Genomic DNA, 27,933 nt, shown 5'->3' with positions numbered 1-27,933 from the left:
CAGAGGAAATAAATACACATAATAATTAACCCAATAACAAACAGGTGAGTAAGACAAGACACGTGACAGAAAACACAGACGGAACGCCCCCTAATGTTCCGGCAGAAAATGTCCAAGCAGGAGTCCTGACAAATTGGGAAGACATGAGGAACAGGTATAGGGCGGGGCAAACACGTGATAACGTAACAAAAACAAAGACACGTGACCCAGGAAAAACAAAGCCTGCCAGAAAGTCTTCCTGGTGTTCAGGCATGGCATTTTCCAAACCATCCATGACAGAATTCCAAACAATACATCTGACTAAAAGAGTTACTGCTCATCAGCTGGCTAATACCATCCCTTTTATGTAGTATGGTGGTGCCAGCATACTCAGAGGGTCTCCATGTCAGGGATGGGGAGAATGGACACAATTGGAGGAAGGATAAATGTGAGTAAAACATTTCTTAAAAAATAAATAAATAAACAAATAAATAATAAAAAAAAAGTTAGCATAGCATTTTTAGCATAGTTTTCTGCCATCTAGTGTCAGATCTGCAGCATGACCCACAGCACCAACAGCTAGTTATCCTGAACTAAACCAATAAATAGGACTCTGATTTCCTGTGAAGCCCATATCATTGTCATAAATATTTAAATATAATAAAACTGATTGAAAACCAAAAGTAAATGTATTTGTATGTAGAAATAAAGGAATCAGGAGAGAGAGAGAGAGAGAGAGAGAGAGAGAGAGAGAGAGAGATTTTTGGTGGCTTGATTGGTTAGGTTAGTTTGTTGCACAGGTTCAGTTGTTTGTAGGTTCAGCTGGTTGGATTGGTTTGTCTGGGTTGGGATATTTGAGGTGGTTCTAGAGCCTAGAATTTTAATAGTGCTGTGAAGTAAATTACAAAGTTATGTGTATTTATTATACCTGTGCATAGCTCCTGTTGTGACCTACTGACAAAAATGTACTTTATGTAACCCCACAAACCGGCAGTCGGACAAAATGAGAAAACAAGTCTGTATTATGGCATTGAACAATCACTGAACAATTTTGCAGAAAATAATGCTTTAGAAGAAGGGATGCAGCACAATAATCAAACAATAAAATGTCAAAAGTATTATATTGGACATTTCAATGTCAATTAAAGCAATTCCAATGCATATATTTTAAATACATACAGGCAGAATAGTAAATGCATATATATGGCTATTGTTTTTTTTTTTTTGTGTGTGTGTGTTTCAAAAAGACCTGAGATCCAAGAAGTCCACACCTATATGTGTTCTTTCCCTGTAATCTGATACTGTATGAAACCTGAGAACAAAGAAACAGAAACTGGCTCCTGGACCTAAACTGTAATGATATAGTGCATGAGACCTGGAAACAAAGATGCAGAAACATACGTTTAACTACAGTGTGATATACAGACATTTTGTGATCATATTGTTTTTATAGAAACCAATATGCAAAAGAAAGCTACATACAGAGTATTACTAATGTAGCTGATTATTTATTTGTTTGTTTATTTGTTTGTTCATTCATTCATTCATTCATTCATTCATTCATTCATTCATTCATTCATTCATTGTTCAGTTCAGTTTCCTGTTCATGGTTGCAGTGTGTCTGCACTCTGGGATGCACCCAGTCCACCTCACAAGCCTGATATATAAACTATTTTAACAAGCAAAGACATCCAATAAAAATAATTTTACAGCATCTATGCTATACTCTTCAGGTAATTTTTATGAAAGTTCGTAAAAAAAAAAAAAAAAAAAAACAAAGAAAAGAAAAAAGTAATCCAAATTTAGCTCAGTGTGTTCTGTATGTCTGTCTCCTGCAGACTGGATGTTCACGAAGCCTGGAAGAGAACAGTGTGTTAATGCAAGTATGAAATTCCTTTTTCAGTCTAATTTAATGTTGAATCCATTTATTATTTGAAACATTTGTCATGACCAAACTGGCTTAATGTTCAGAAAAAAAAGAAAAAGAAATAAATAAAAAAAGACTTACCTTAGACATTTACGGTAGACTTTGGAACACGGTTTCCACTCGTTGAACTAAAAGAAAAGTTTGTTATAAAAAATTAAATTTAAATTTTGAGAAATTTAATATTTTCTGATTAAGATAGTAATATAATAAAAATAATTTAAAACTAATGGCCTGGTGGTCTATGAATGGTATACATTGTGTTTTTTCTTTTTTCTTTTGATTTTTAAAGAATTTACTAAAATTCATTACATTTACTATCTATAAAATAAATGTCTAACCTTATTTTAGAAATTCAACTTGTAAGTACAAGTTTGACAGTACAGTACTGAGCTTACTCTGCTTTTGTAAAAGATATGATAAAATTATAATCAACAGAAGGCGGTACTCCTGCTTACCTGCTTTGATTCTTTCTACATTTCATGCAGTAGATGGCCAACCCAATTAAAACAGCCCCCAACAGGATAAAGACAGCCACAGCGATGCCTGTCTGTTGACCTAAAATGCAAACAAGTGGAAGGTGCAGCGTTATTCCTTGTACTCCCGATGTTGGCATTTCATTTATTTTATTTTCCACATTACTATTTTTTTTTTCATAAATGTCTCTGGAACTAGGATCTAGGGAAATACATAGTTGAATAATGAAATAATAATACATAATAAAAAAAAACAACAACATGTACTTGTATATGAAGACTGAGATCTGCTGACTCGCATCACACAGTCAGGTGGAAGCCAGTTAGGTGCGCAGGTGCACTGCAGCTTATGATTACACACCTGAAATACACATGATTACACTCAGATCAGGAGAAAATGCATCTTTTTATTGGCTTTGTTTTGAATATTTGGCTAATGCCAGGGAAATGTTTGTGATTAAATCTAGATGTCTAGATGTTTTACTCAACAAAATTGGCCCATATTACATACCTGCCATACCTGAAACTTACCCTGTTTGCACCACACTTAGCTGTGCAGTTGCTTGCTTTGTAGACGACGTCTAAACTCAGACACTGGTTTTTACTACACACCTGGAAGACCGAAGAATGAGTAAACTGATCCGTTTTGATTTACAGGTTGTTGTTTTGAACAAAGGAGATCTTACTTTCTCTTCACCACACTTGGTCCCTGTGTCGACTTGACCAAAATCTTGGGTACTGTCGCTGTATATAGTGGCTTTGCAGTTGCCCTGTGACATCGTGATCGTGACGTAGCGGCCATAGTTGGGGTTGGCCTGGCCTTTGTCACAGAAAAGCTTTCCACACATCACATCCCTAAGAGATCAAACATTAGGAGAATTACTCAATGATTAAGGGTTAATATCAGTCTGTATTTGAAAAATGAGCTTTAAGCTGAAACTGTAGAAGTAAAGATTATTACATTGCATTTGAACGTATGTCATAATGGACTCACTGTTTCTGGCATCCTATAAACTGGGTGTTGGAAGTTCGTGTACAATAAGCATGCACTTGTCCCTTTGTGTTCTGGTAATAGCAGTTATCAACCCCTACAATGGCACCTGATAAAGACCAAATCAGTAAAATTCTTTATTTGTGGTTTTAATGTAGTTTTAATACTTTTAATGCTTGGGAACCATTTCCAGTACCTGAACCCCACATTTTGATGCACTGCTCTTCCCGTTTTGGACACTGCCCATTGTAGCAGTAGCCAGTGCGATTCTTGCACGGCAAACCGTTCACGGAGAAAACATCCTCAGGGCATGAGCTTGAATTTCCCATGCAATATTCAGGCAGGTCACACTCATCACGCATGGGACGACACAGCAGGGAGGCGTCAGCAATCTGTATAACGAGAACATTGGATGGTGCATATATCTGGACCTAAAAAATACTATAAGGGAGAACTGGGAGCATGGCACATACTGTATACAGTACACACGTCTACTGTACATGGTGTGTGGAACTGTGTGGAACTGGAGCTGAATGTTTGTAGGCATTGTTTGTGTCTGAAACCAGGTGTACAACAAGATATGAAAAACAAAATACAAACAAATAAGTGATAAAAGTGCTCAGAAAGTGTTGAATAATTTTTTTTACCAGAAGCTCTGTGGAAAGTGCATCTGCCAATCCCATGGTTTATGTTAGTACACTGGTTTTAATAGGTTTTTATAGCAACAGCTCATTCAGATGCACAACATAAACTAATGTCTATTTTAAAAATTATCTCCTCTCCCCTTCAGCCACAGCTTGCAACCTTGGGGTAACCATGGAAGGTTAGAAGGACATTAGAACAACATTAGAAGGATTCGGCCATTTTTGTTCACACAGGCTGCTCAGGTACTTGTTCGGTCTCTTGTCATTTCTAGACCGGATTACTGCAACGCACTGCTGTCAGGTCTACCTATGGATGCAATTCGTCCTCTGCAAATGATCCAAAATGCGGCTGCATGGCTCCCTCTTACCTCAAAGCCCTCATCACTCCCCGCACTGCACCCTACACCCTCTGATCTACCAGCACTGCTCGACTGGTTCCACCATCTCTCAAAGTAGGAGGCAAGTATACTACAAGACTCTTTTCTGGTCCCCTAGGGGTCCGGACAGCTGGCTATTTTCAAACGATGGTTGAAGACCTACTTATTCAGGAAACACTTCAACTAGCACTTCTTTCCCTATTTTTTGCATTAAAAAAATTGTTGGCAAATTGTGTTCATGTCTAAGGAACAAAACACTTCATGATGTGCTGTTATAAAAAAGAATACACTTTGTAAGTAAGAGTCACTTCACATCATCACCGGTGATTACTTTCATATAATAGCACAACAGAATAATATCAAATATATCAAATGTGGTCTTGTGTTTGTGTTTTTACCTTACAGTTCTGACAACACTCTCCTTCTGCACACTTTGAGCCCTTTGTGAGTTTGCACGTGGTGGCATTGCAGCACGGGTTGGTGCATTTCTACACACACACATACACACACAGAGAAAATCAATTCAGTCAGTTTGAATTTGCAAATGATAACAAAATGCTATAGTTTATATTTTACCGATGCAGGTCCACAGTCACAGTCTTCTCCAATCTCTCGGAAGCCGTTGCCGCAAACTGCAGGCTGGAGCAGGTCTTTGGCTTGCGGTTTATTGAGGAGACACTCAGGGCTCCGTGTGTTCAGGAACCGCTCGTAATTGGCCAAGCTGCAATTGCTGAAGAGCTGTGGGATGTTGTAGCTACAAAAACAAACAGAGCTCAAAAAGTACATCTTCACTAATTAGGTCAATTATGTGATGAGTCAAAATATTTAATGTAAAGTTTGTTTGTGTCACTGCCATGATGTTCCATTTGTTAAGATGCTGCTGGTATCACATCCGGATTGAAAGGGCTTTGTGAATACAGCTAGGTAAGCACTTCATTACAACTGAAATAAAACCTACGTAAATATTTATACTGTATAGTCTCAGAGAGCTGACAGTTCTATAATCAACCTTGATGTTAAGATATATTTTATTTGTTTGTTTTATGACATAAGAACAGCTTGTGATATGTAATCTGCATGTACAGTACGAGCTCTGTCTTTCTTTCTTTCTTTCTTTCTTTCTTTCTTTCTTTCTTTCTTTCTTTCTTTCTTTCTTTCTGTCTTTCTGTCTTTCTTTCTGTCTTTTGTGTGTGTGTGTGTGTGTGTGTGTGTGTGTGTGTGTGTGTGTGTGTGTGTGTGTGTGTGTGTGTGTGTAGGATATTCTATAATGTTGTTAATTTGGTATTTTGAATGGTTGAATTAATTAAGTGATGTCAATTATAATTCCTATATATTATTCCTACAGCTAGAAGGTCAATTCATAAGTGAATTAATTTAATTCATTATGTTATCCAATAGATAATCAGTGGAATATTTTCTTAATTATCTTAAAATACCTCCTCTGAAAGAAATAAATGTTTTATGGCCACTTAAAGGGATTGTAATATTAATTAATAGTCATATTTTAAATTAGGCTTTAAATAAAACTGTAGAGTTTTTAAGTTTTCCTTGTAAATGAATGTTTCTGAAACATGTTGCTGCTAATACACATAGCTTGTTACCTCAGATAGGCAGCCATGATGCAGCTTTCCCCAGAACATGCACAAGAGCTGTTGTCGTGGCTCATTCCCAGGTTATGTCCCATCTCATGCGCCAGAGTGGCTCCTATAGCTATGGCTCGTGTATTATGGTCCTAAGAGACAAGACAAAGCACATGGATGTTAATCATATCCATGTTTATGTAGTAACTATCCTCTTTTTGGTACCTGTATGACTCCAGTAGAAGATTCTGTGCACAGGGTGCCGACGAACGCCAGGCCCACTGTCGCCCCATCAAAGTCGATTTCACTGAAGTAACGACAGAAACCAAGTAATATGCTTTTTTCATTCAACGTCATTTGTGTAATTTATTTCTTTTTCACACTCACGTGATCAGATGAGCGTTGTCGTGCTTAATCCGCTTTACCAGATCTTCATTTCTCCACTTTGTAAAAGCACCCAGAGTGTCACTAGAAGGTGTAGTCACCGCAATCTTATCACTATCAGTCCAAACCTCCAGACCAATCAGAGCGATGAAAGTGTTCAGCGGTTTATAGACCTGTCACAAAACAAAGAACAGTAAAATACATAATAAAAACAAATAAAGTAAATCTTCCAACAAAATCTTTCCAGTAGTTAACTTAAATCCAAACATAACTTGAATCTGATTGGTCAGATTAGCGAATGATTTCTTGACAGTGAACTCTTGGAATAACTTCTTAGAAGATGCACCCTTTATGATTAAATCAGTTTTATCGAATTTACTTAAACATGAAGTCAGAGACTCACAACATTAACAAAGTTGAGAATATCGAAGATCTTCTGTCTCACTTTGGTGATGTTCCTGTCCAGCTTCAAATACTGTGTGAGAGCAAATCAAACATCTGGTCAGTCAGAGACAAAATTACAGCATTAAAAAAAGATCTGTTTCTTTGTATTTACTTGTGAATGATATGTTTATTTAGTATACTAAATATCTTGCTACTATATGTACAGTATATGTTACTAATACTAACCTAGTAAATGTTATTTAATCCAAAATTATGGCTTATACTGTGTGTGGAGTAAGATTGTGTTGTTTGTGTTTGTGTACATTATTGTTTAGTTTTGTTTCTATAGTCAGTCCTGCCTCTGTACTGTCATTGGTGGGTTATCCCATTGTGTCCACCTGTTCTGTGTTTGACCCTTGACTGGTTTATCTATGAATTCTCTGCTGTAGCTTTGCCACATCATGAAGTCTTGCCAGCATTAAATCCAATTATTTTTATCCACATCTGTGCGTATTATTTCCTGGTTTCTCGATCGTTCGATTATGGACCATTGCTGTTTGTGTTAGATTTCTGACGATTAATGTGGCTGCTGATTACATACCATTCTGTTGTCCACTACAAGGACAACTTCATTGTATTTGTTTTGCTGGAACATTGTTGGTCCCTAAAAAATAGAAAAAAAAGTATAAACATTTTTAAAATATTTGTATATCAGTAAAATAATAGTTATTATGTTTCATGTCTGGAGTCCATTAGCCATGGTTCCATTTTGACTTTTCCTCACTTCCTGTTTCCTGGTACATCAGTTATATTGACTATGAAATTTACATCTTAGGTATTGAGGCGATGGTTTGACTGAGCTCTTGAGTTGCAGAAAATCTCTATATGTAATTGATCTCACTTACTGACATGCGAGCTTTAGATTTGCCACGGGAAGAACCTGGAAAGCCTTCAGGGAACGGATACCATGTAGTGTTGGTGACGCCACATACAGAAGGAGAATCAGTCACATCTTCGTACTTCATCACCGCATGGTCACCGTCAGTGTCTTCAGACAGAGGCTCGATAATAAACCTCTGCTTTGCAGTCTGAATATATCCCCTGAAATACATGAAAACTTTGGAGATCTATAGTTTTTAAACCATATGTTGATTATCATATACAGTATCTGATCTCTGAAGTACTTGAAGTAGAAACACTCCAAGTGTTTTTATTTATTTTAAGGTCAGTAACATTTTAGAAAAGAGGGCAACAAACCAACAAAACCTTTAAGGATGCTAGATTTGCTCAATCCACCATAACCTTCTTTCAATTACCAGTAAGTATCAAATCTCAAAATATATTCAATAATGCTTCTGAAAGTATGGAGCAGCTGAGCTCCACAAATTAATATAATGGGGCCATGAATTAAGTTCCTCCTGGCCAAGAATTATTCAGGTTTTCATTCCAGTCTCAATAAAACCACACTTTTTATAGTCACTTGTAAAATGCTTTTCACCCAGCATTGAGCCAGGTTTTTGGCTGTACCGTAATCCATCACAGATGCTCATGCTGACCATTGAGTTCCTGTCATTCATGATCTTCCCCTGGTAGTAGCAGAGATCCTGTAAAAATCCTCAGAATTAGCATGAATCAGTGTGCATGTATAATTTTGCCAGAAATTGTAGCTAGGTTAGAAATTAAGCAAGAAAACTACAGCTAAGGACCAAGTAAAACTGAATTAAAGGAGAATCCACCCACCATTTCAGGTTTAGTTATGACAGGAGTCCCATCGCTCATGTAGTGAGTCTCAGTGTAGTCCTCGCTTATAAAATCACTTAAAAAATAAAAACACTAATTTCAAATTTTTGAATTACAGAAAAATTACATTAACGGCATTTTTTTTTTTTTTAAAAAAGCCAATTTATTTGTATTTTTCACACATTTAATTAACAATTTCATCTTCTCATAAAGATCTGAGGGGAAAAATAAAAACTTATGTGGACTTTAAACATCCTCCCCCTGGCAAAAGTAAAGCTTACGTGTTTTTCTCTAGATGCATTTCAATGTGATTGCCACTAAGATTCATGGCATATTTCAGAGTATCAGGCCTCGTAGACTGGAAAAAAGGAATAATTACATACATTATATATACATTTATGACCAATTCCCATGAGAGATTCCCAAGGTTGAATCACCCACCGACTCTTACCTCTAAAGCTCTTTTATGGAGGTCATGGAGTCTGATTGGTTGAACCACTTCATAGAGGTCCAGTCCATCTAATGTACACGAACCAGATGTAATTATGTTAATATAGATGATGATTTGTCCAAAAAAGCTAGATTTCAGCTTTGTTCAGACCACACCACAGAACTGTCACTCAGTGACTTCAGTAAAGATTTTGTCTTATAGTGATGGTTATAATGACTCTTAGGAACTTGAGCATGAGGTAGGAATACACCATTAATGAGACTCTTGAACTTTGAGTTTTGGTTTCTGGTCAATCACAAATTCACAGACTGTTCTTATCTAGTCTTTCAACCTATTGATTACATTAATCCTGATTTTGTAGGATTCATTCATGTCTCATGCCAGCCAGAGATTGCAATCGAGGTTTCTTCCTTGGACAAAGAATGATGGATTTATTCTCCCTGTGTCTGTGTTAGACAAAAGTTATAACGTGAACCAGTACTAAGAAATTATACATTAGCACTTCTGAAGTATTAAAACTATCATAACGATTCAGTCATGTTAGCTGCTAATTTGGTTGAAATCTTATATAACTCAAATTTGAACAATATTACTTAATATTCAACAATAAAAACACACAGGAAGGTGTGTATCATACTATGACCTCTGTGTTATTAGTAACTTAAAACTGTCTGAATCCTTCCATAGTTATGGAAGGAATAGTCTTTACAGACTTTTATTTTCACAGGCTACAGAATGTTCCTTCTTTTCTCGAGAACAACAGCAGTTTTCAGTTGTAATGTCTAACAAAGCTGGAGAACACGTGTGAAGGTATCTTGTATCACATTCGACTGAAAGCTTTCAATGGAGTTAGAATTTTTGTGTGGTTTTTTTTTAATGCATGTTGGGGGAATGTTATTGAAAGTTTCTTTTAGAGCTAAAGATTGATTATTATAAAATTTGTAAAATGCATGAAGAAAACAATAGAGAGTTTTACACAGTATAAGCCAAAACATTGTGAGGTTCTTGGGAGACCATGATTGAGATGATCACTTCTCAGCTCAGCGGCACTCTGGGTAAATTGTGGAGTGTGAACATGAGCTACTCCATACACCGCTGAATAGACCTTAGTCTAGTGATTTAATGTTTAGGTACAATATGTAAAAGGCTGTCCTTTTTCTTTTGCTTTCTCTCTAGTTACATGTTGCCTCAGTCAAGTAAATCACTAACAGTCCCCTTTGTCTTCCTGTTAATTAGTGAATAGTTTTCAAAGCGAGAAGTACTCCTGCTTTAAATCCAGCTTTTTCTCTGTGTTGTTCTGTATTTCCCTCTGTGACATGTCTACCAATCAACCTGCACAAACACCATCCTAGAGCATCAAACTTTTTGTTCACCATTTTAACTGTTCCATGTTTATACAGATGAACTGTTCCATTATCAGACTACTTGATCTGAATACATACAAAACATGATAAGCTTGTTTTTATGATTGTAAGGTTTGAATTAAATTCATTTGGGGCATTAAATGGATCTCCAAAATAAATAGAATAACAGTTTGACACAGTTTCCAATACACTCTAAGAGAATGTTTGAGCATTTTCACATTTTGTTGAATGGAAAGTATTCAATATATTTATTTTCAATGGTCTCTAAAAGAGCCAGAAATATGATGCTTGAGCACTTGAGTATAATCATGAATAGACTAGACATTTGAAACCATTTTCAACCCACTATTGAGTCGAATCACATTCAAAACCAGCTCTGTTCTAACAATATACTGTACAGTTATACTTCAAAAACTTGGACTGATATAAATAAGTGCAAATCAGTCACTCAGAGAACTTATAATGGAGGAGTGTATTGAATATCTTACCTGAGTGGATAGATAACACTAAAACCACAAAGCTCCACAGCAGGAGACCATCAGCTACTATCCTCAGCATTTTTATGCCTGAGTATGAAGAGAAGGTTACCCAAGCCCAGCTCTGTCTATCATACAGAAGGAGGAACGAGTAATCGGTCTTGTTCTAACACGTTGCAGTTGGAATGCCACATACAGATCTACTGATGTAAATACCAGACCCTTTCCACTGCTTCTCTCTTTGTACCCATCCCGAGGCATCCAGACACTGTACCAGCTCCCAACGTCCTCTGTGGGACGAAGCCTTTGGACGTCCACTGAACCGAGGCCGACTCTAAGAATCCTGAGACATCTCCAGTTAGACTCTGTGATACTAAGGAGAACCGAAGTCCATGAACCTCACACCAATACAACATTTAACTGACTGTATATTACAATCACACCCCCAGTGTCACCCATATGAGGATGGGTTCCCCCTTGAGTCCGGTTCCTCTCAAGGTTTCTTCCTTTACCATTTTAAGGGAGTTTTTCCTTGCCACTGCTGCCTGAGTCACCTCAGACTTGCTCATAGGGGAATAAATACATACACATTGTGAACTATATATATCTAATAATAATCTAGAATTTTTATTCTGTTAATTCTTATTTCTTTTATTATTCGTTATTTCCTTTATCATTAATTATGTTTACCTTCTGTGCTATGTTTATGTTCTGTAAAGCTGCTTTGAGAAAATGTCTATTGTAAAAAGCGCTATACAAATAAACTTGAATTGAATTGAATTGAATTAACTGATGAAAGCATAATTTAACTGGAGCATCGTTGTGTTTTTGAGCAGTTAAACTATGTTGGAACTAATATTCTAGGAATCATTATAAATATTCCCATCATGATAGCTTTCTCTGATCAAACAATCGGCCAGAATATATAATGATCTACCACATTTTTACATTCTCAACAATATTTTTAACTTTATGCAGCCAGTTTAAAAGAATTAAAAAACAAACAGTTAAATAAAAAGATAGAAAAGGATCATCTGGACCATCTCTGTAACAAAAATAAAAAAAAATAATCTGTTTGTTAGTATTTGCAGAATAAGAAATAAGTATCTGAGCAGAAAAATACATTTCAACATCAAATAATGTTGTTATTTGAGCTTGCATGAGTAAAGCTAGAATCATATCCCTGCGGCTTATAGTGATCTCTCCCATGAGGCTAAATAGTCTGGATCCATTTCAGATTTGTGTCAAACCATTGCAGCAATCTGCAGAAGAACAAACCTGTTTCAACTGTTTTGATTTCAGCAACATGTGCAGGTGTAAATCCTTGGCTTGGTCTTCAGATAATTAACCAGGTCTCAGATTTCAGCATTTTAACTTAAATATGCTACTTGCTTTTGTTCCACAGTTGCAGCTGCAGTTGTTCATGCATGAGTAGGTCTGATGGTTGTTCCAGCTATGAATCCTCTCACAAAACTGCTGTAATATGTTATACATTTAATACAAACAGCTAACACATGGACTTTTGTGGTATATGCATGACTTTTTTACTTTTTGGAAGGAGATTGAAATGAAGTTTTTCACCTCCAGGACAGATGAACATACTGTACACTCACATGGCTGGCGAGAGAGAAGCTGCTTATAGCTAAACTCATTTCATGTATGTTCAACAATATTAAACATAACTATAAATAGATGTCATTTTTAATCAAATACAAATCACAATCAAACACTTCCCTAATTATTGATTGATTTCCTTTAACATCTTGATTCAATAATTTTACTCCAGTTTGACCATTTGATTATTGTGCAGGCATTTTATGTCCGTTTCATACCAAAACAAATATTTTTAGGTGACTCGGACAGAACTCTAAACTCTCTTCATGTATTGTTTTTTTTTTGTAAGTGAGACTCACATTTAGCTCTGTTTGCATTGTCCATTAAAACCTGATTCACTTTATTTCACAACACAGTGTTGTTCATGTTGCTTCTCTATCTTCTGTACATTTCACAACCAGTAATTGAACCTACAGTCTATACATCAAACATAACTTTCAGCCCTGGTGTTTTTTTTTTATAGTAAGTAGGAACATGAGCCAGTGTAAGAGATGAACCCACAGCCTTAGTGATAAAAAGGGAGACTTTTCCTACAGAACCACTCAAGCTGCAAATCCTCCTTTCTTCTGATCCCATCTGATAAGTCTTTGATCTCAGCACAGTCTCACAGTTCCAGACTTGCTTCAGGTGGGCCTTTCAAAATTATAAGTATATACTGTACACACATATTTATGCATACAGTACTGTATATGCATATCTTGATTTATCTCAGCTCTGTTTTGGCATGACCCACCACTTTGTGATTGAGAAACATGCCCGACGGCTTTTTTTCTTTTAAAAACAAACCACAAATTGTTTGAGTTTGCACTGTAAGCACAGACGAGCTGTCACAGATCACTACAATCACACAGCAAGGTAAAATGATAATGATAACAGTTAAAAGGTCTCTGTGTAAGGTCTTGTGAGTATAATTATCTCAGAGTGTAGAGAAGGCAAACCTTCTGTAACTATGCCATGATGCAATTATAAACAGGCTGAAGATTGTGAATAAGGAGCTGTTACTCGTTTTGTCTCTAATCTAATTTTTTTTAATTGTACCGGAATTTGTTACTCATTTTGTCCACAAGATGGCTCTCTAATTTGATTCTTTATTAATTGTACCGGCGTTTGTTACTCATTTTGTCCACAAGATGGCTCTCTAATTTGATTCTTTATTATTTGTACCGGCGTTTGTTACTCATTTTGTCCACAAGAGGGCTCTCTAAACTCATTCTTTATCAATTGTATGGGCATGTATTACTCATTTTGTCTCGAATCTCCTTAAACTGTGGTCCAGGTACAAATGTAGTACGTTTTGGTACATTTTGCACCCTTCTATTTATCTGCCTTTAAAGTTAAACATTTTCAGCAGTCAAAAAAGAAAAAAGTATTGGCTCCTCCTTTTTTAAAAAAAAAAAAGAAAAAAAGAAAAAACAGGCAAACTAATAAATATTAAATAAATAACACCTACACAGACCAATTTTGAGCTTCGTTATATTTAGAGGTTTGTGCATGTTGATAAGTGCATGCTTTCAGAGTTAACCTTTTGGCAGAGGCAACCTGATTAAAATAATCTTGAAAACACTTGTCCTTAGATGAGTCTTGTTAAAGAGAATGTCCACATGCTCAGACCTCTGGACATGGAGATGCATAAAATAGCTCGTTTGGGAGAATTAAGATACATTTGTTGTCCCCTTTTCAATACTTCATGTTCTGCACAAAATATTGGCACCCTTGATGTGTTAAAAGAGTCTCAAGTATATAAACGTACCATATTAATATAAAAGGGTTCTTGTGTAATATGCGTCTGAGATATATGAAAATATCAGAGGCGTCTCATGAACTGGAAAAATCTCACTTTTTTCCATTGTGTACAGACGATGACGTAATGTGGTGTGAACAAAATTTAAAACAATTTGTGTGTGTGTGTTTAGAGGACTGAAGAGACCCTTTGATGTCAACAATTTCATCTGCTTTTCTAGATTTTCTTAAACTCATTGAACGTCAATCTCATCTTTTATTGGACCATGGCTGCAAAAGTGGCTCGGATTAAAAAAGGATGATGTCATTGCCATTGGCATTAAAGTTAATTAGGCATGTGCACATCAACTGTACTGTGTAAGCTGTTTTTCTGTAACACTCTTCCAAGGCAGGCCTGTGATGGTAATCACCATGTAGACTAACAGACTTCAGACACAAGGAAAGGCTGGAAGACAAGTTCATTATGACAAACCAGATGCTGTTAGACAAACGAATTTAGGAACTTTTGATCTATTAGAATCAAAAAGAAACATGAGATGCATCAAATGTTTTACTATGCATTTAGTTTACACTTTAATTCTACTAGTTCAGTATTTAATCTCATACGCACATATAATACTTTATGTATAAGATTCTGCAGTTTACTTTTTTGTCTTGAAAAACAGCAATATAAATAGTCAAATGTATGCAAAATTTTCAGACAGATACCACACCTGAGCCAGACAAACCAGTCTGTACCCTTGGCAACATAAATATTAAAACTAGAGAGAATTAAAGTTTTCTTTGATTTGATTAGCTGCTGCAACATTGGCTACACATGAAGCATAAAATCCAGGTCTAATTAAGATAATGCCTGCATATTTGAACATCTGCAGTGGGAATTTTCTGGTCTTGTGTGTGTGTGTGTGTGTGTGTGTGTGTGTGTGTGTGTGTGTGTGTGTGTGTGTGTGTGTGCCTGTGTGGGATCTAATCAGATTGAGAGGCTGTGAAAGCATTAACACTAGTAACATGTGAGTGTATCTCCCACAGTACTGCAGTGCTCACCCTCTGATCCTCTTTACTCATTGTCTAAATCCTGGTGTGTGTGTGTGTGTGTGTGTGTGTGTGTGTGTGTGTGTGTGTGTGTGTGTGTGTGTGTGTGTGTGTGTGTGTGTGTGCGCGTGTGTGTGACTGTACTGCTGACTTCGCTCTCTGACCCTCTTTCCTTGTTGTCTGATGAAATTTGGAACACACACCTTCATCTGCAAGATCGGTTCCTCTTGCTGCACCAGCCGGTTCCAACCAGTTGTAAGGTTAATATGGTTCATGCTACTGCGTTCAACCTTTCCACACACACACACACACACACACACACACACACACACACACACACACACACACACACACACACACACACACACACACACACACACACACACACACACACACACACACACACACACACACACACACACACACACACACAAGCACACAAGCACACAAGCACACACAAACACACACACACACACACACAAGCACACAAGCACACAAGCACACACAAACACACACACACACACACACACACACACACACACACACACACACACACACACACACACACACACACACACACACACACACACACACACTGAGGATGCTATCGGCACCAGAATCTCTGGTGTGGTGGCTAGAAAACATGATTATAAAATAATTCATTCTACAGTTTTGCTATATTAATATAACTAAACAAATACAGATAAAGGTTTATACGTTTATGTGGGCAAGCAGATATGAAGCTTGTGGGATATTTAGTTCTACCGCTTATACGAACTACCTCGGGTTACGAGGAGCCTGTGCTTATCTCAGGCGTCATCGGGCATCAGGGCAGGATACACTGTGTGTTGTGCCAACCCATCGCAGGGCGCGCACACACACACACACACACACACACACACACACACACACACACACACACACACACACACACACACACACACACACACACACACACTCTGGGATATTAAGTAATTCATTCATTCATTCATTCATTCATTCATTCATTCATAGTGGCTGCCTGGTACTGTTTATTTGTTTATTCTTCACATGATCAACTCTATGATGGACTTTCACTCTGTCCAGGGTGTCCTCTGCCCTGTACCCCAAGTCCACTGGAATAGGCTCCAAGTTTCTTGTGGACCTTTGTAAGATAAACAGTTCAGAAAAACCAAAGTGTTGTATGGATGAATGGATGGATGAATATTACCAGCTAAAAATGCAAATCTCATAAAGCTTGTACGTTGTTTCATCATGAGATCACAAGTGAAACATGCAGAAATACAGTTTTCACCTGCCACATTGGCATAAAATCCAGACTGAAATACAAGAGTCAAATTAATGCCTGCATGTTTTGAACATCTCCATCGGGATTTCCCTGGGTAATTTATAATCCTGAAAATACCATAGGTATCCGTGGCTGGGGAAGCCAAGAAAACAAACTTAATAAACAATCTATCGCCATCCTCACTGGCTAATCATGGTTTGTCCACAAGGCTGTATATGCGGAAAAGGGCAGATTGAGCTTTCTGCCAAGTGTCTTATGCTGCCCTTTGGCAGGGTGCAGCACTTGCAGCAGATGCAGGCAGTCTCTGTGGCAGCACATGTTAACCTTAACCAACCCTGGCTGGTAGCTTTCATATGATAGGGAGAATTGGTTGGTGTGTGGAATGGTAGATGACCAAATTGGCGTGATAAATAAGAAACAAAAGTAAACTTTTTATTTATTTAGTTTTTTTATCTAGTTATGACTGTCAAATCAGACAACAGTATATGCTAAGTGTTATTTGTGCTGCAGAACCTTGTTGTGTACTGTATGTTTGCAGTGATTTTTTTTACCTGCTGCAAGCATGCACAGTGGCATAAACATGACCTACTTCAGCTCAGTGGTGTCAGGTTTATTGTCTTTTGGCACTGGTATTTCTGACCACTGATGCCAACCTATCAAATAATCTATTATCATGGGCCTATACACACTGAGAGACTGAGTGTGTATATTTGTGTATGTTGTGTTTATTGAAGGTTGTTGGCAGGCAGTTGCAACCCTGACCTTGGTCCCCAGCCAGGAGACACAATAGCACTGCTGGCTCCAGACTCTCTAGAAAGTGATAGAGGACAATGGTCAGGGAAGGGAGAGAGAGAAATTGAAACAATGGATCTTTCAAGCCTTGGGGAGGTGTCCACTGAGACAAAGGAGGAAACCCACAAGGCAAGCAGCCATCTTTATGGCACTTCCTGACATTTTTCATCAAATGAGTATCTACTTATAAGAATTAGTCCTTCAAATTATGTAGCAGAAATGAAACAAAACAAAAAACCCACCTGTACTGTAAAGCAGCAATCTCCTTGTTAGCTAACTACATCATCCACTTTAGATAGCATTGTGAGATCACTGACCTACATAAGGGTCTTTACAAATAGATACCACAAAAATGTCACGCTATGTCTCTTGGCATGGAAAGATATTAGCTGACAGTTATTACTTGACCATCAACAGTACTGCTATATCTGCATAACAAAACCTGCTTTATACCAAAGCTAAAACTGGGAACTACTAAACCAAATTTATTGTAATAGTTTCAAAGTAATAGCTTATGACAAGTAAGGAATAAATAAGTTGGGGAGGTGCTATTATAGAAAAAATCATGGGATAAAGCAGTTTTTTTGTTTGTTTTTTGTTTTAGTATTGTTTATTCCTCTTATTGCCAACACAAATGTTTTTTAATTGTATGTTGTCACATTAACTGTTGAAGCGTGTTAGTTTCTGTTATAGCAAAAAAAAAAAAAAAAAAAAAAAACACAGCTGGATTACCAGTTTCCCAATTAAAAACCATTAAAAACTTATTTTTATTAATAATTCTTCTTGAAGAATTTCAGTATTGAAAAAATTACTCTTTGATTCTTTAAGAAGATTGTTTGTCTTGTACATTTTTTAAGTATTAAATTCATGCAGTATATATTATTGATCTTTAATATGGCATGCTAGTGCATTGTCACTCATCACTTTCTGTTGAACCTCAGCATCATCTGAGATGGCAGAGCTAGTTCATAACACAGGCAGGTTGTATCAAACTACACATATTTTTTTTTTTACAACAGAAATGTCATTCATATGTGAAAGATAAGGGTTCTAATCTCACTAGAAGAATCAGTGTTCTAAATTAAAATGGTTTTGTGTAATGTAATTTAACTGAAATTTGAAAAATAGTCTCTGTTTGGACACCGGTGGAAGACATACTTGCTCATTCACCACTAACATCACTTAACAGTGATGTTATGGAGTGTCAGATGATTCAGCACCAACTCACTTGTCCTACAATGGTGTAGTGGTTAGTGCTGTGGGTTTTGGTGCAGTTAAGCCCAGGTTTAAGTCTGTGTGTTTTGTTTTAGCATTATGGCAAGGTTTATGAAGACCATCCACCTCATTTCACGCATACCTGGCCATGGTTCAGACCCTGTCTGCCTCCAACAGCTAGCTTTCCTTGCTAAGCATACAGACCCACTCATATTGCGGAGTTGTAGCTGGGCTTAAACCAATGACCTAACAATCTAGAGCCATGCTTGTCTTTATCCACATGGACCACACAAACTGATGCAAGCAGCTTGTGTTAGAGAGACCGTTTCACTTTTGTCAAATTAACCCAGCCCTAAAGCTAAAGCAACTACTACCAGAGTGAATAGAACCAGTGACCACATGCACAGCAGTTCACATCACTAACTCCATGACAGGACATGCAGGGTTTGTGGTTGTTGCTGACTTGAATAACCATGAGCTAGAGATAAAAGGAAAGACATTAAGCCTAGAACCAGAGATGTTACACACCATAATGTGTGGCACTGACCTTTACCACAGAAAAGGGCTTGTAATTCTTTTGCTCATTGGACTTTTGACTTACAGATGCTAAACAGCAAAAAGGAAAGGCACAGAGCTTTGAACCAGGGATGTATTGCACCAGTGGCCAAGGCACTATTCTCTACACCACAGTCAGACATTCAAAAACTTGTTTGACTTAGGACTTAAAGAACCATGATCTACAACTTATATCACAGTGCCTCGAGCCTTGAATGTCATGCAGCAGGGCCCACAGCACTAACCACTACATGAGAGAAGGAAGCCTCGGCCTTGCTACTGTAATTTTACTTTTGGCGTACTTGGTGGTGTCAAAAGTATTCACATTCATTACTCAGGTAGAAGTATACTGTAGATACTAGGGTTTAAAAAGACTTCAGAGACTTCTGTAGAAGTTGAAGTATCAACTCAAGCTTTTTACTCAAGTAAAAGTGTAAAAGTACTGGTTTCAAAACTACTTTAAAAGAATAAATGTAAAAGTAATGCAAGAAAAAAATGCCGATAAGGACAAAAGCTTAGGCTGTACCACAGGGGCCTATTGTGCACTACCACACCTCTTCAAAAAACATATTTCTAAAAGATATAATGACTATAATGTTTTAGTAATATGTTAATGTTGAAAAATTTGGGACGCACTAGGCTACCTGTTTCAGCCGCATACTGTATATGCCCATTAAAAAAGAACGCATTTTAGTACAATGCAAATACATTAAAGAACCATATACTGTATGTGTACTACTGAGCTGTGTTTTATGGAGCGGAAGATATGACTAGTTGGCTATAAGCAGGGGCGGTACTAGGATTTCATCTTTAGGGGGGCTTAGCCCTCAGTTAGTATTTAAGAGTTATTATATGACTACATAGTAAGCCAAAAGTTATGGTATTATTTAAAATGGCAAAAGTGGACACGAAAATTTTATGAATGATGTAATGATGCCAGTCTTGAATCAAATCAGTTTACAGTATGTATGTGTGCATTCTCTACGAACATTGTGTCCAATGAATGCAGTCATTAATAAAAAAATATTCACAAGACAAAGACCGTCTTTGCGTCTGTTGCCGTCTTTGCGGTTAACGTTATAGATAAACGCCTCCAGCTCTGACTGACGTGCTTCTCCATTCAAATAAAGCAGACAGCCGAAGACGCACTTTTGAAAGACTACAACGCACATGCATAAAAGCAAAGTAAAAAAATTCGTTCTTGGATCAAACTGATAAATAATTTTCTTTCCCATCGACGACATCTCCTGCATTTTAACGTCATTTTTATTTTTTATTTTTGAAAGTAAAAATTATATTTATAGTTTTAGGGTGGCTGAGATCACAGACAGGGGGTCTGAAGCCACCCTAAAAAGGTCTAGAACCGCCCCTGGCTATAAGTATTGTAATAGTGCAAAAAGTCAAACTTCAGAGGCATGTCATCAATAACCTTTATTGAAACAAACACAGTGGACTTAAACAACAACAGTTAAGCACAGAACATGCGACAAAGAGTTACCAATAGGCTTTGTTCATCCACAAAAGCAGCTAGTTCTCAGAGTTCTTTGAGCAAATGCATGCTCTTCTTGGCCTGAAGATCAGCCCTGCAACACTAAACAGTCTTTCACAGGCTGCTGAGTCCGGGAGAGCTGTATTAAGCTTAAGTGATAGCTGGCACACAGCTGGGAAGGACTTCAGTACCTCTACTGTGTCTCCTGGGCACCCCAGGTACGCATCCAACTGCTGGATCGTTTCAAGAAGGCCGGTCTTCTTCAAGAAGGAAAAGAAGTTCATCAGAATAAAGAAATTCATACAGATTTAAAACAACATGAGGATGAGAAAATGATGACAGAATTTTTCTTTTTGGGTGAACTATCCCTTTAAAGCTGTTTTAGGACCACAAGCAGCTGCTGGCATGACTGAAAATTAGCAGTAAAATCATTTTAAACAGCATTTGGCTGGGCCTATTACCTCTTTACAAGGACCCATTGGGCCCCATACAGGCACGTGCCCTCTCATACACAGACAGGATCATGAATATCCTTAGTACATAACTTATCAACCAGCTGTAGATTATAGCTTTGCACAATTAACTTACAAATATTGCATATAGTAACAATAAAAAGCTCAGATAACATTTGGTTAAAGTTGAATTTCAAATCTCACACCAAGCCACCAAACTAGTTTGCAATGTTGAATCATAGCCTACTGGTAGCAAGCAAACCATTGGCATGTACCCAAGTTTGCCATAGCAAATATTGCAAATTTATCATTGTTAGTACGTTACTAGGTCACTACAATATTGTCAATAATCGACTATAGCTTTGCACAATTAACTTACAAATATAGAGATAATTTAAGCTCAGATAACTTTGTTAATAATTGACTGATAATAACAAAATTTCAGCTCACCTCAATATGCTTTTTTTAAATTAGACGGTGAGTTTTTGAAAGCCATTAGCTCGTGGTATTTGGGTGCGCATAGCTTACAGTGCATGCACAATGACTTATTTTTCCATCCAACCATTTCAAAAACTTCTTCCAGGTCTGGCCAGGGATGTATAAGGGTTGGGGTTGGTTGGTGTTCCTGGCTACCAACTTCCTCACTGGTGCTTGGTTGTTGAGACATTGAGTTTTGAGCCTCTGCCATGGATACCTTCGTACTTGGCTCCGTCTGTCCAGCATTGGGTAACTGAAGTGTGACGTGATTTGTGTCATGTGCAGGTGCGATGGATCGCGTACAAACCAACAGGGTGTCGGAATGGTATATGTTTATACTTCTCATCCAACCACAATCACATTCACTCTATCCGGATGGCATGATTTATCTTGATAGTTTTTTTTTGAATGATAACAAGCCGAAATGAAAACAAGCCAAAATTATTAAAATGTAAGGAGTAGAAGTAAGAAGTCTGCTAAAAAATAATTACTCTATTAAAGTATAGATACTCAAAAATTCTACTTAAGTAAGGTAATAACGTATTTGTACTTCGTTACTTGACACATCAGGGCTTTCTGAATCCTGACCTGGACACAATGGAGAATCATAGGGGCTCAAGCCAGAAATCTTACACACCAGAGCATACAGAACTAACCTATGTGCTGTGGTTAGATGTGTGGTGCCCTTGCTTTTTGGACTTACAGTAATAATCCCTAAATGCTAAAGGAGAGGGATGCAGCCTCAGGCAAGGAATCTCTTGTAAAATGTGCTTGCAGCACTAGCCTCAATGCCATAGCAGGAAATGGAGTGTGCTCTGTCATTGGACTTTTGACTAACTGAATTGTGATCTGCACCTAAAGAAGCACCACAAGGGACTTCACACACTTTATATTATACTACCCTCCACAGTAAAACAGGGTGGATGGCCCACATTCTTGTCTGACTTTTGACTTCAATGAAACATGACTTTACAGCTAAAGGAAAGAACATCTCTTTGAAACAGGGACCTCATGCATTAGCAGAAATTACACTGGCACCCACCTTAAGCAAACTCTCAACAAACCCTCATCTGGTGCTAAAGGAGAGACATGCAGCATGCACTTAATAGCCGATGGTGGCCAGTGCACTAACCTCTGCTTCACAGGCCAAATAATAGCTTGTTGGACTTTTGACTTAATAAACCTTGACAGGGCTCTAATCTCTACACCAAAGCAGGGCAGGTGATATTTTTGTTCGTTGGACTTAATAAACATTTTTTTTTTTCAAACAAAGAGCACTGGTGAATCCTTTAGGGAAAGAGAAGCAAGTCGTGCTTCAGTGCTCATCTCTGTGTATGTGTGTGCTTGTTTGAATGATCTAAAGTCAGTGCCTTGCCTCTGTACCTGGAACAAACTGGTTTAGCTTTAGGTCATAGTTATGCGCCGTTTAATCCGCACACACACAGACCTTTCTCGTCACACCAAGCATGTGTGTAAGTCCTAAGTTAATACAACCTTTCACTGATGACCAAGGAGTCATCTCGGAGTCTGTGTACTGCAGATTGTTGTTAGATCTTCAGCCATCTATCTGGTGTTAATGTGAAAAGAGGATTAGTTTTGCCATCTTGCAATCAACATTCGTGACAGTGACCAAAAACAAATCAGACGTCATACCCATTTTGGATGACACTGCAGGCAATTCTTGTTTACCCAGCACCTTGTTTTGGTCATTGCATTGCTGACAACAATCTCCTTAATTCACATTCTCTAAACAACTCTTCAGCAGCTCCAGTAAACCATGAGCCATTGCTTTGTCATTTTCGCTCTGCTTACATCAATGACTTGGCAAATAATTAAACTTGATCAAACAGTTCTAAAGAGGTAAGCTAATGTACAGAATGATGAGACTCTAAACTTCCTGAAAGACCATACACAGTACTGCTTCTCTTCATATCTGTATTTGTTTCTACATCACACGTAGAAAGGAAACTTTTGCAAGTTTCTTAAGTAGCACAACAGATACAACAGATGATAAAAGCAAAGGTAAAGCAGTTTGAAAATTGCAGACCTTCATCGAATAGTTTAATCAAGTAATAAGGAAGCTGGAAAAAATAAGTTTCTGTTTGTAAAGCTGGCCAACCCTCTGTGTGTGTGTTAGCAGATGGAAGCCGGTCTGAACACACTGGAGTACACTGGAGGGTTTCCCTTAGCAGTAACTGGGTGTGGACCAGGTTGGACACTTTTTTAAGAATTGTGGGCATACAGTTTCACCAACATGTAAAAAAAAAAAAAATGGTAGGTGTGTGTTCATCCCAAGATTATCACAATTGTATCATTAACTTTTCCCAACAGTTCTGGATTTCTCATCTGATTTATACCAAATTAGGTCAGGCTGATATCAACATATTCATGATAATTTTTCAGTTTTAAGATGTCAACCAAAGTGTATTATTCCTACAACTACAAAACGAAAACTATTTTTAATTAATTATAGGAGTTCATGATAGGAGAGCATGATATTTTAAGTCCTTGATTTGAAAGCAGCATTAAACTAGTCCTAAATCATGTGGGTCTCAAAATGAGTTGTTTCAGTAAATGTACTAAAAAAACTGCTCATGTTGTGCAAGTCAGCTATTTCTCTTAGAACTGGGCTGTAATTAGGAGGTCTGCCTCATATATTCCGGTAACAGAAGTAGTTGTTCATCTACTCACAAACACAGTGACTAGCTGTGGAGATTATTTTTTGCGCTTGGATTGTTTCACTGTTTCCAATTGCCCACACTTTGGTCTTTCTTGTAAAGTCATCTTTTTGCTCAACAGTCTAAAAATAGAAGCTTTTCCCCCCTCATCCGGCATTTCACAATTCAAGTTTCTTCAGAGCTTCTTTCTTGCTGAGTTGAGGTCTGGTTTTGATCTAACACACCTGAGCCAGCTAATCTGCAAGAGGTGGAGAAGTTTATTAGAGTTAAGAATGCAATTATTCTTGTCACCAATACATCATCAGCACCAGCTTTTAGCAGACAAACTTATCCAGGGCCACTAATGTTTCTCATTTATAGGTTTAAAGGCCTTTTTCTCAAGGGACAAGCAGTGGCAGCTTGGTGGTCCTAGGATTTGAACTGACAATCCTCCAATCAGAAGTCCACAATCTTAACCACCAAACTACTGTACCACCAAGCATCAAAAAGTGTTTTTACTTCTACAATTGTAAGTTAAAATACTGTAGTGTAGAAGTAAAAACAGCATGTAATAAAAATAAATAAATAAATCTGTCTGAGTCGTGTCTGTCTACCACACCATCTGGGATTCACTCAAATAGAAGCCTGTTTTGTCAACTGGGGAAACAAGAGGACAACACACACACACACACACACACACACACACACACACACACACACACACACACACACACACACACACACACACAATTAATCTTAAACATGTCCAAAAAACAAGAATGTTTATGCTATTTTACACCTGGGAAACAATTACGATTATTTGTATCGACATTGGAAGAAATTGTGAAAAGGTGTGTGTGTGTGTGTGTGTGTGTGTGTGTGTGTGTGTGTGTGTGTGTGTATTATGTCCAATACCATTAGATTCAACTCTGATGATACATCACAAGCAGCTATTGCCAGGCCAAAGGTTTCTCATTAGGTTGCTGAAGTTTCAGATTACCTTTTAAGTTGGAGAATATTGCAGTAACAGGTGCTTGCGTTGTGCAATGATATCTTTATATAAGCGCCAATTCCAAGGATGCGATGCTAACACTATCACGTTATCATCGATCGGTCGAATACTTCCATTTCTTCTTAATGGCATAACATTGAAATAAGATTTATAATAATAAATAACTTCTTCAAATGTTTATCAAGAATGTTACCATGGAGGGTTTAAAGCCATTCAGTGGATTATTAAATATGTTTCTATAGCAATGGATAAAAAAAATGTGCTTGTGCATTTGTCATAATTGTTTTCTCAGAGAAAAAAAACAGTGGCAGACGTAAAGCTATAGCTTTAAAGTTGTAGGAGAGAGAGACAGAGTGAGAGAGAGAGAGAGAGAGAGAGAGAGAGAGAGAGAGAGAGAGAGAGAGAGAGAGAGAGAGAGAGTTGATAGTTTATACAATGCTGGTGCATTTCAGACTCTCGCTCACACACATACACTCTTTGTCAGACAGCAATAACAGCCATGAATTTCTCTACATCTGGAATTCTTTTCTTGCTTCACAAAATTAACAAAAGTTTGTTTAATTTACAGAAAATCTGAGACGCTTTAACTCAGTTTTACAGATTTAGCCTAATCCTTCGCAAAGCTCAGAAACTCTGTTGTCAAACTGTAACAATTATGGCACTTTATCAAATCACATCAGTAATTTATCCTGTTTGGGGCTTGGACACCTAACCTCATATCCTCGAGGACCATCAGATATCATCAGTTCATATAGGAAGTCATGTGTGTAGAGAATAAAAGCAGAACATTGTTCTCCCTCAATTCAGCATGATGGGATTGATGCAGGGTCATTACTGTCAAAAATATCTGAAAGGACGTGGACTGAAAAGCAGAGCGATTCCTCTGTACTGGAGTGCATAGGGTTCAAGAGCCATGAAGTCATAGTCTCAGAAGTTAAAAGAACAGCAATTTCAAGCCATGAAAATGTTTAACCAGATTGAGTGGATGACGTAAGGGGGGATTAGTGACAAGCCCCAACACCTCAGGCCTTAACATACGATGTAGATACGATGAGTCAGTGTCATAAGCATTCCTCTAGTGTGGCTAAACCAAAGCAGGTCCATAAGAGGACCGTAATTAATAAGGAATAAAAAACTCTGGGTGCATCTCAGTCAGCTGTCTAGCTCCCTCTCAGTATATAATGTATACAAGTTGGGGAACTGATAAGGAGCTCAAATATTTAAGATTTATGTCATATAAATTTGCTCAATCACACATTTGTCATTAAACTTCATGCAGGACTGCAGTAGGAGTCTAGTCTAAGTTAGACTGAATCAAATACTGAATCATTAGACTCAAATGTCAAATAGTTAAAGTTAAATATCAAATCACTAACACACAAAAAGTGATCATGTGAGAGCTACAACAACCTTAACAAGCTACTTACACTTGGTATTTTTCATCAGACATAAGATTCATCCATCTTCATGCTGCAGCAATTACAGTCCAGCCCCCAAAAAAACATAGAGAAAAAACAGTCAGTGCTGTAAATTTTCATCTCATATTTCCATCTAAGTTCCTAAAAAGGCAAATTGTCTCAAAAAGCCTGAGTTATAGCTGTCCTTAAATACACCATCTTGAAGCTTCATTCCTGTCATGCTTTATGGTCAGCCTGTAAGAAGAGTGCCGTGTCTCCTCACTGATGTGACCCATGACCCTTGCTATATTTAGTGGCTCCCATTGTTATGCTTAATAGAAGACAGTTTGGCTGGGCTTCGCAAGGCTAGCTCCAGCACTTCCTTCCGCCTGCTGCGGGACGGCAGGGACAGAGGGATTTCGGGACAGATGGGGGCAGAAAAGAAATGTTAAACAATAAAATTCCACACAAATGAGGCTTTTTCTTTTCTTTGTCGAAAAACATTCGATGCCCAAGTTCCATGCATTCCAGCTTCATGTAACAGAAACTTATTTTTTGGCACAAACACGATCTGGGAATGTCTATCATCTGAGTAATATTGTTTCTTTCACTCTGGATTTAAATGTTCAGAATGTGGTTGCAGTAATAGAACATCCACAGCAAGCCCCAGGGTACGAGCTGCTGAGAATACCAACAACAAGAGCTGTTTACCTTCACGAACAAGCTGTGAGTCTGAAGGAACCACCCGCACCTCTGTGTTCAGAAAGACCTGTTTATTACTGAAGTATACAGGCAGGGTCTGAGCAATTATTCTAAATGGCTGTTTTCCGTTTCAAATAAACTTGCATGTGATATTCATAGCACACCGTCGTGGGAGAACATTTTTATTATTTTAGGTACAACACTCAAGCATGACAAAAAAAAAAAAACTTTTGAGCCAAAAAAAGAAACTGCATGCAATGTGTTAAAAGGAGGAAAGGGTTAGTAAAGCTATAACTTCATAAAGCAGCGTTGTTTAAATATTTCCTGCTCATAATGTTTTAAAGCACTTTGCCGACACCCTTATCCAGAGCAAAAACATGTATTATATTCATCACATATTTATATTCAACTAAAGGTTAAGGGCCTTGCTCAAGGGCCCTGTAGTGGCAGCTTGGCAGATCTGGGATTTAAACTCATGACCAAATGAACATTCAACCCACTTTCAGAATAAATGAATCTTTTTAACATAATTTCCCACGTTGGCTGATTTAATTTAAATAAAGTTATTTTTTTAAATATATAAAGTAATTTATTGATTCTAATGATATACTTTGTTAATACTTTGTTAAATTGCATCATTTAAATATACGTGTATACAATTTATTTATTTAGATTCTCCTCTTGGAGCAGGGGGCGTGCCAGTGCACTACGTGACGCGATTTCCGTAAGCGGCTGCTCAGG

The 27,933-nt window shown here is 37.6% G+C and overlaps 1 protein-coding gene and 2 long non-coding RNA genes across 4 annotated transcripts; 2 read left to right on the top strand and 1 right to left on the bottom strand.

Moving 5' to 3' along the window:
* The first annotated feature begins 123 nt into the window (after nt 1–123).
* LOC125145466 lies at nt 124–4,425 on the top strand. The gene is made up of 3 exons (XR_007143854.1): nt 124–427; nt 1,818–1,862; nt 4,287–4,425. It is a non-coding gene; the product is annotated as an uncharacterized LOC125145466 (long non-coding RNA).
* Nucleotides 981–27,933, bottom strand: LOC113639178 (zinc metalloproteinase-disintegrin-like brevilysin H2a). Of its 2 annotated transcripts, none has more exons than XM_047818342.1 (21): nt 26,521–27,933; nt 8,931–8,998; nt 8,761–8,837; nt 8,480–8,555; nt 8,267–8,343; nt 7,645–7,840; nt 7,341–7,403; nt 6,759–6,830; nt 6,359–6,528; nt 6,197–6,278; nt 5,993–6,123; nt 4,968–5,145; nt 4,790–4,879; nt 3,567–3,762; nt 3,374–3,479; nt 3,066–3,234; nt 2,911–2,991; nt 2,647–2,740; nt 2,362–2,461; nt 1,988–2,034; nt 981–1,835 (listed from the first exon to the last, which is right to left on the bottom strand). In XM_047818342.1, the coding sequence occupies exons 1-20, from the start codon at nt 26,534–26,536 to the stop codon at nt 1,989–1,991; spliced, it is 2,088 nt and encodes a 695-aa protein (XP_047674298.1). In that variant the 5' UTR covers nt 26,537–27,933; the 3' UTR covers nt 981–1,835; nt 1,988. The 2 variants fall into 2 exon arrangements, with proteins under 2 accessions (XP_047674298.1, XP_026996703.2); XM_027140902.2 differs by lacking the exon at nt 26,521–27,933 and adding an exon at nt 10,783–11,069.
* LOC113639195 lies at nt 4,651–7,240 on the top strand. The gene is made up of 4 exons (XR_003439783.2): nt 4,651–4,867; nt 4,976–5,171; nt 5,266–5,315; nt 6,211–7,240. It is a non-coding gene; the product is annotated as an uncharacterized LOC113639195 (long non-coding RNA).

The sequence above is a fragment of the Tachysurus fulvidraco genome, chromosome 9, assembly GCF_022655615.1.
Source record: "Tachysurus fulvidraco isolate hzauxx_2018 chromosome 9, HZAU_PFXX_2.0, whole genome shotgun sequence".
Lineage (NCBI taxonomy): Eukaryota > Metazoa > Chordata > Actinopteri > Siluriformes > Bagridae > Tachysurus > Tachysurus fulvidraco.
Note: the sequence above shows the minus strand (reverse complement) of the source record. Positions and strands in the feature narration are given on the sequence as shown.

Excerpts from the sequence above, each read along its gene's own strand:
- LOC113639178 (XM_027140902.2), bottom strand. The coding sequence starts at position 10,852 with ATGCTGAGGATAGTAGCTGATGGTCTCCTGCTGTGGAGCTTTGTGGTT. Across the intron at positions 4,880-4,967 it reads GTGACTGTGGACCTGCATCG|AAATGCACCAACCCGTGCTG; the intron begins GTAAAATATAAA and ends GTGTGTGTGTAG. Across the intron at positions 3,235-3,373 it reads TTTATAGGATGCCAGAAACA|GGATGTGATGTGTGGAAAGC; the intron begins GTGAGTCCATTA and ends TTGATCTCTTAG.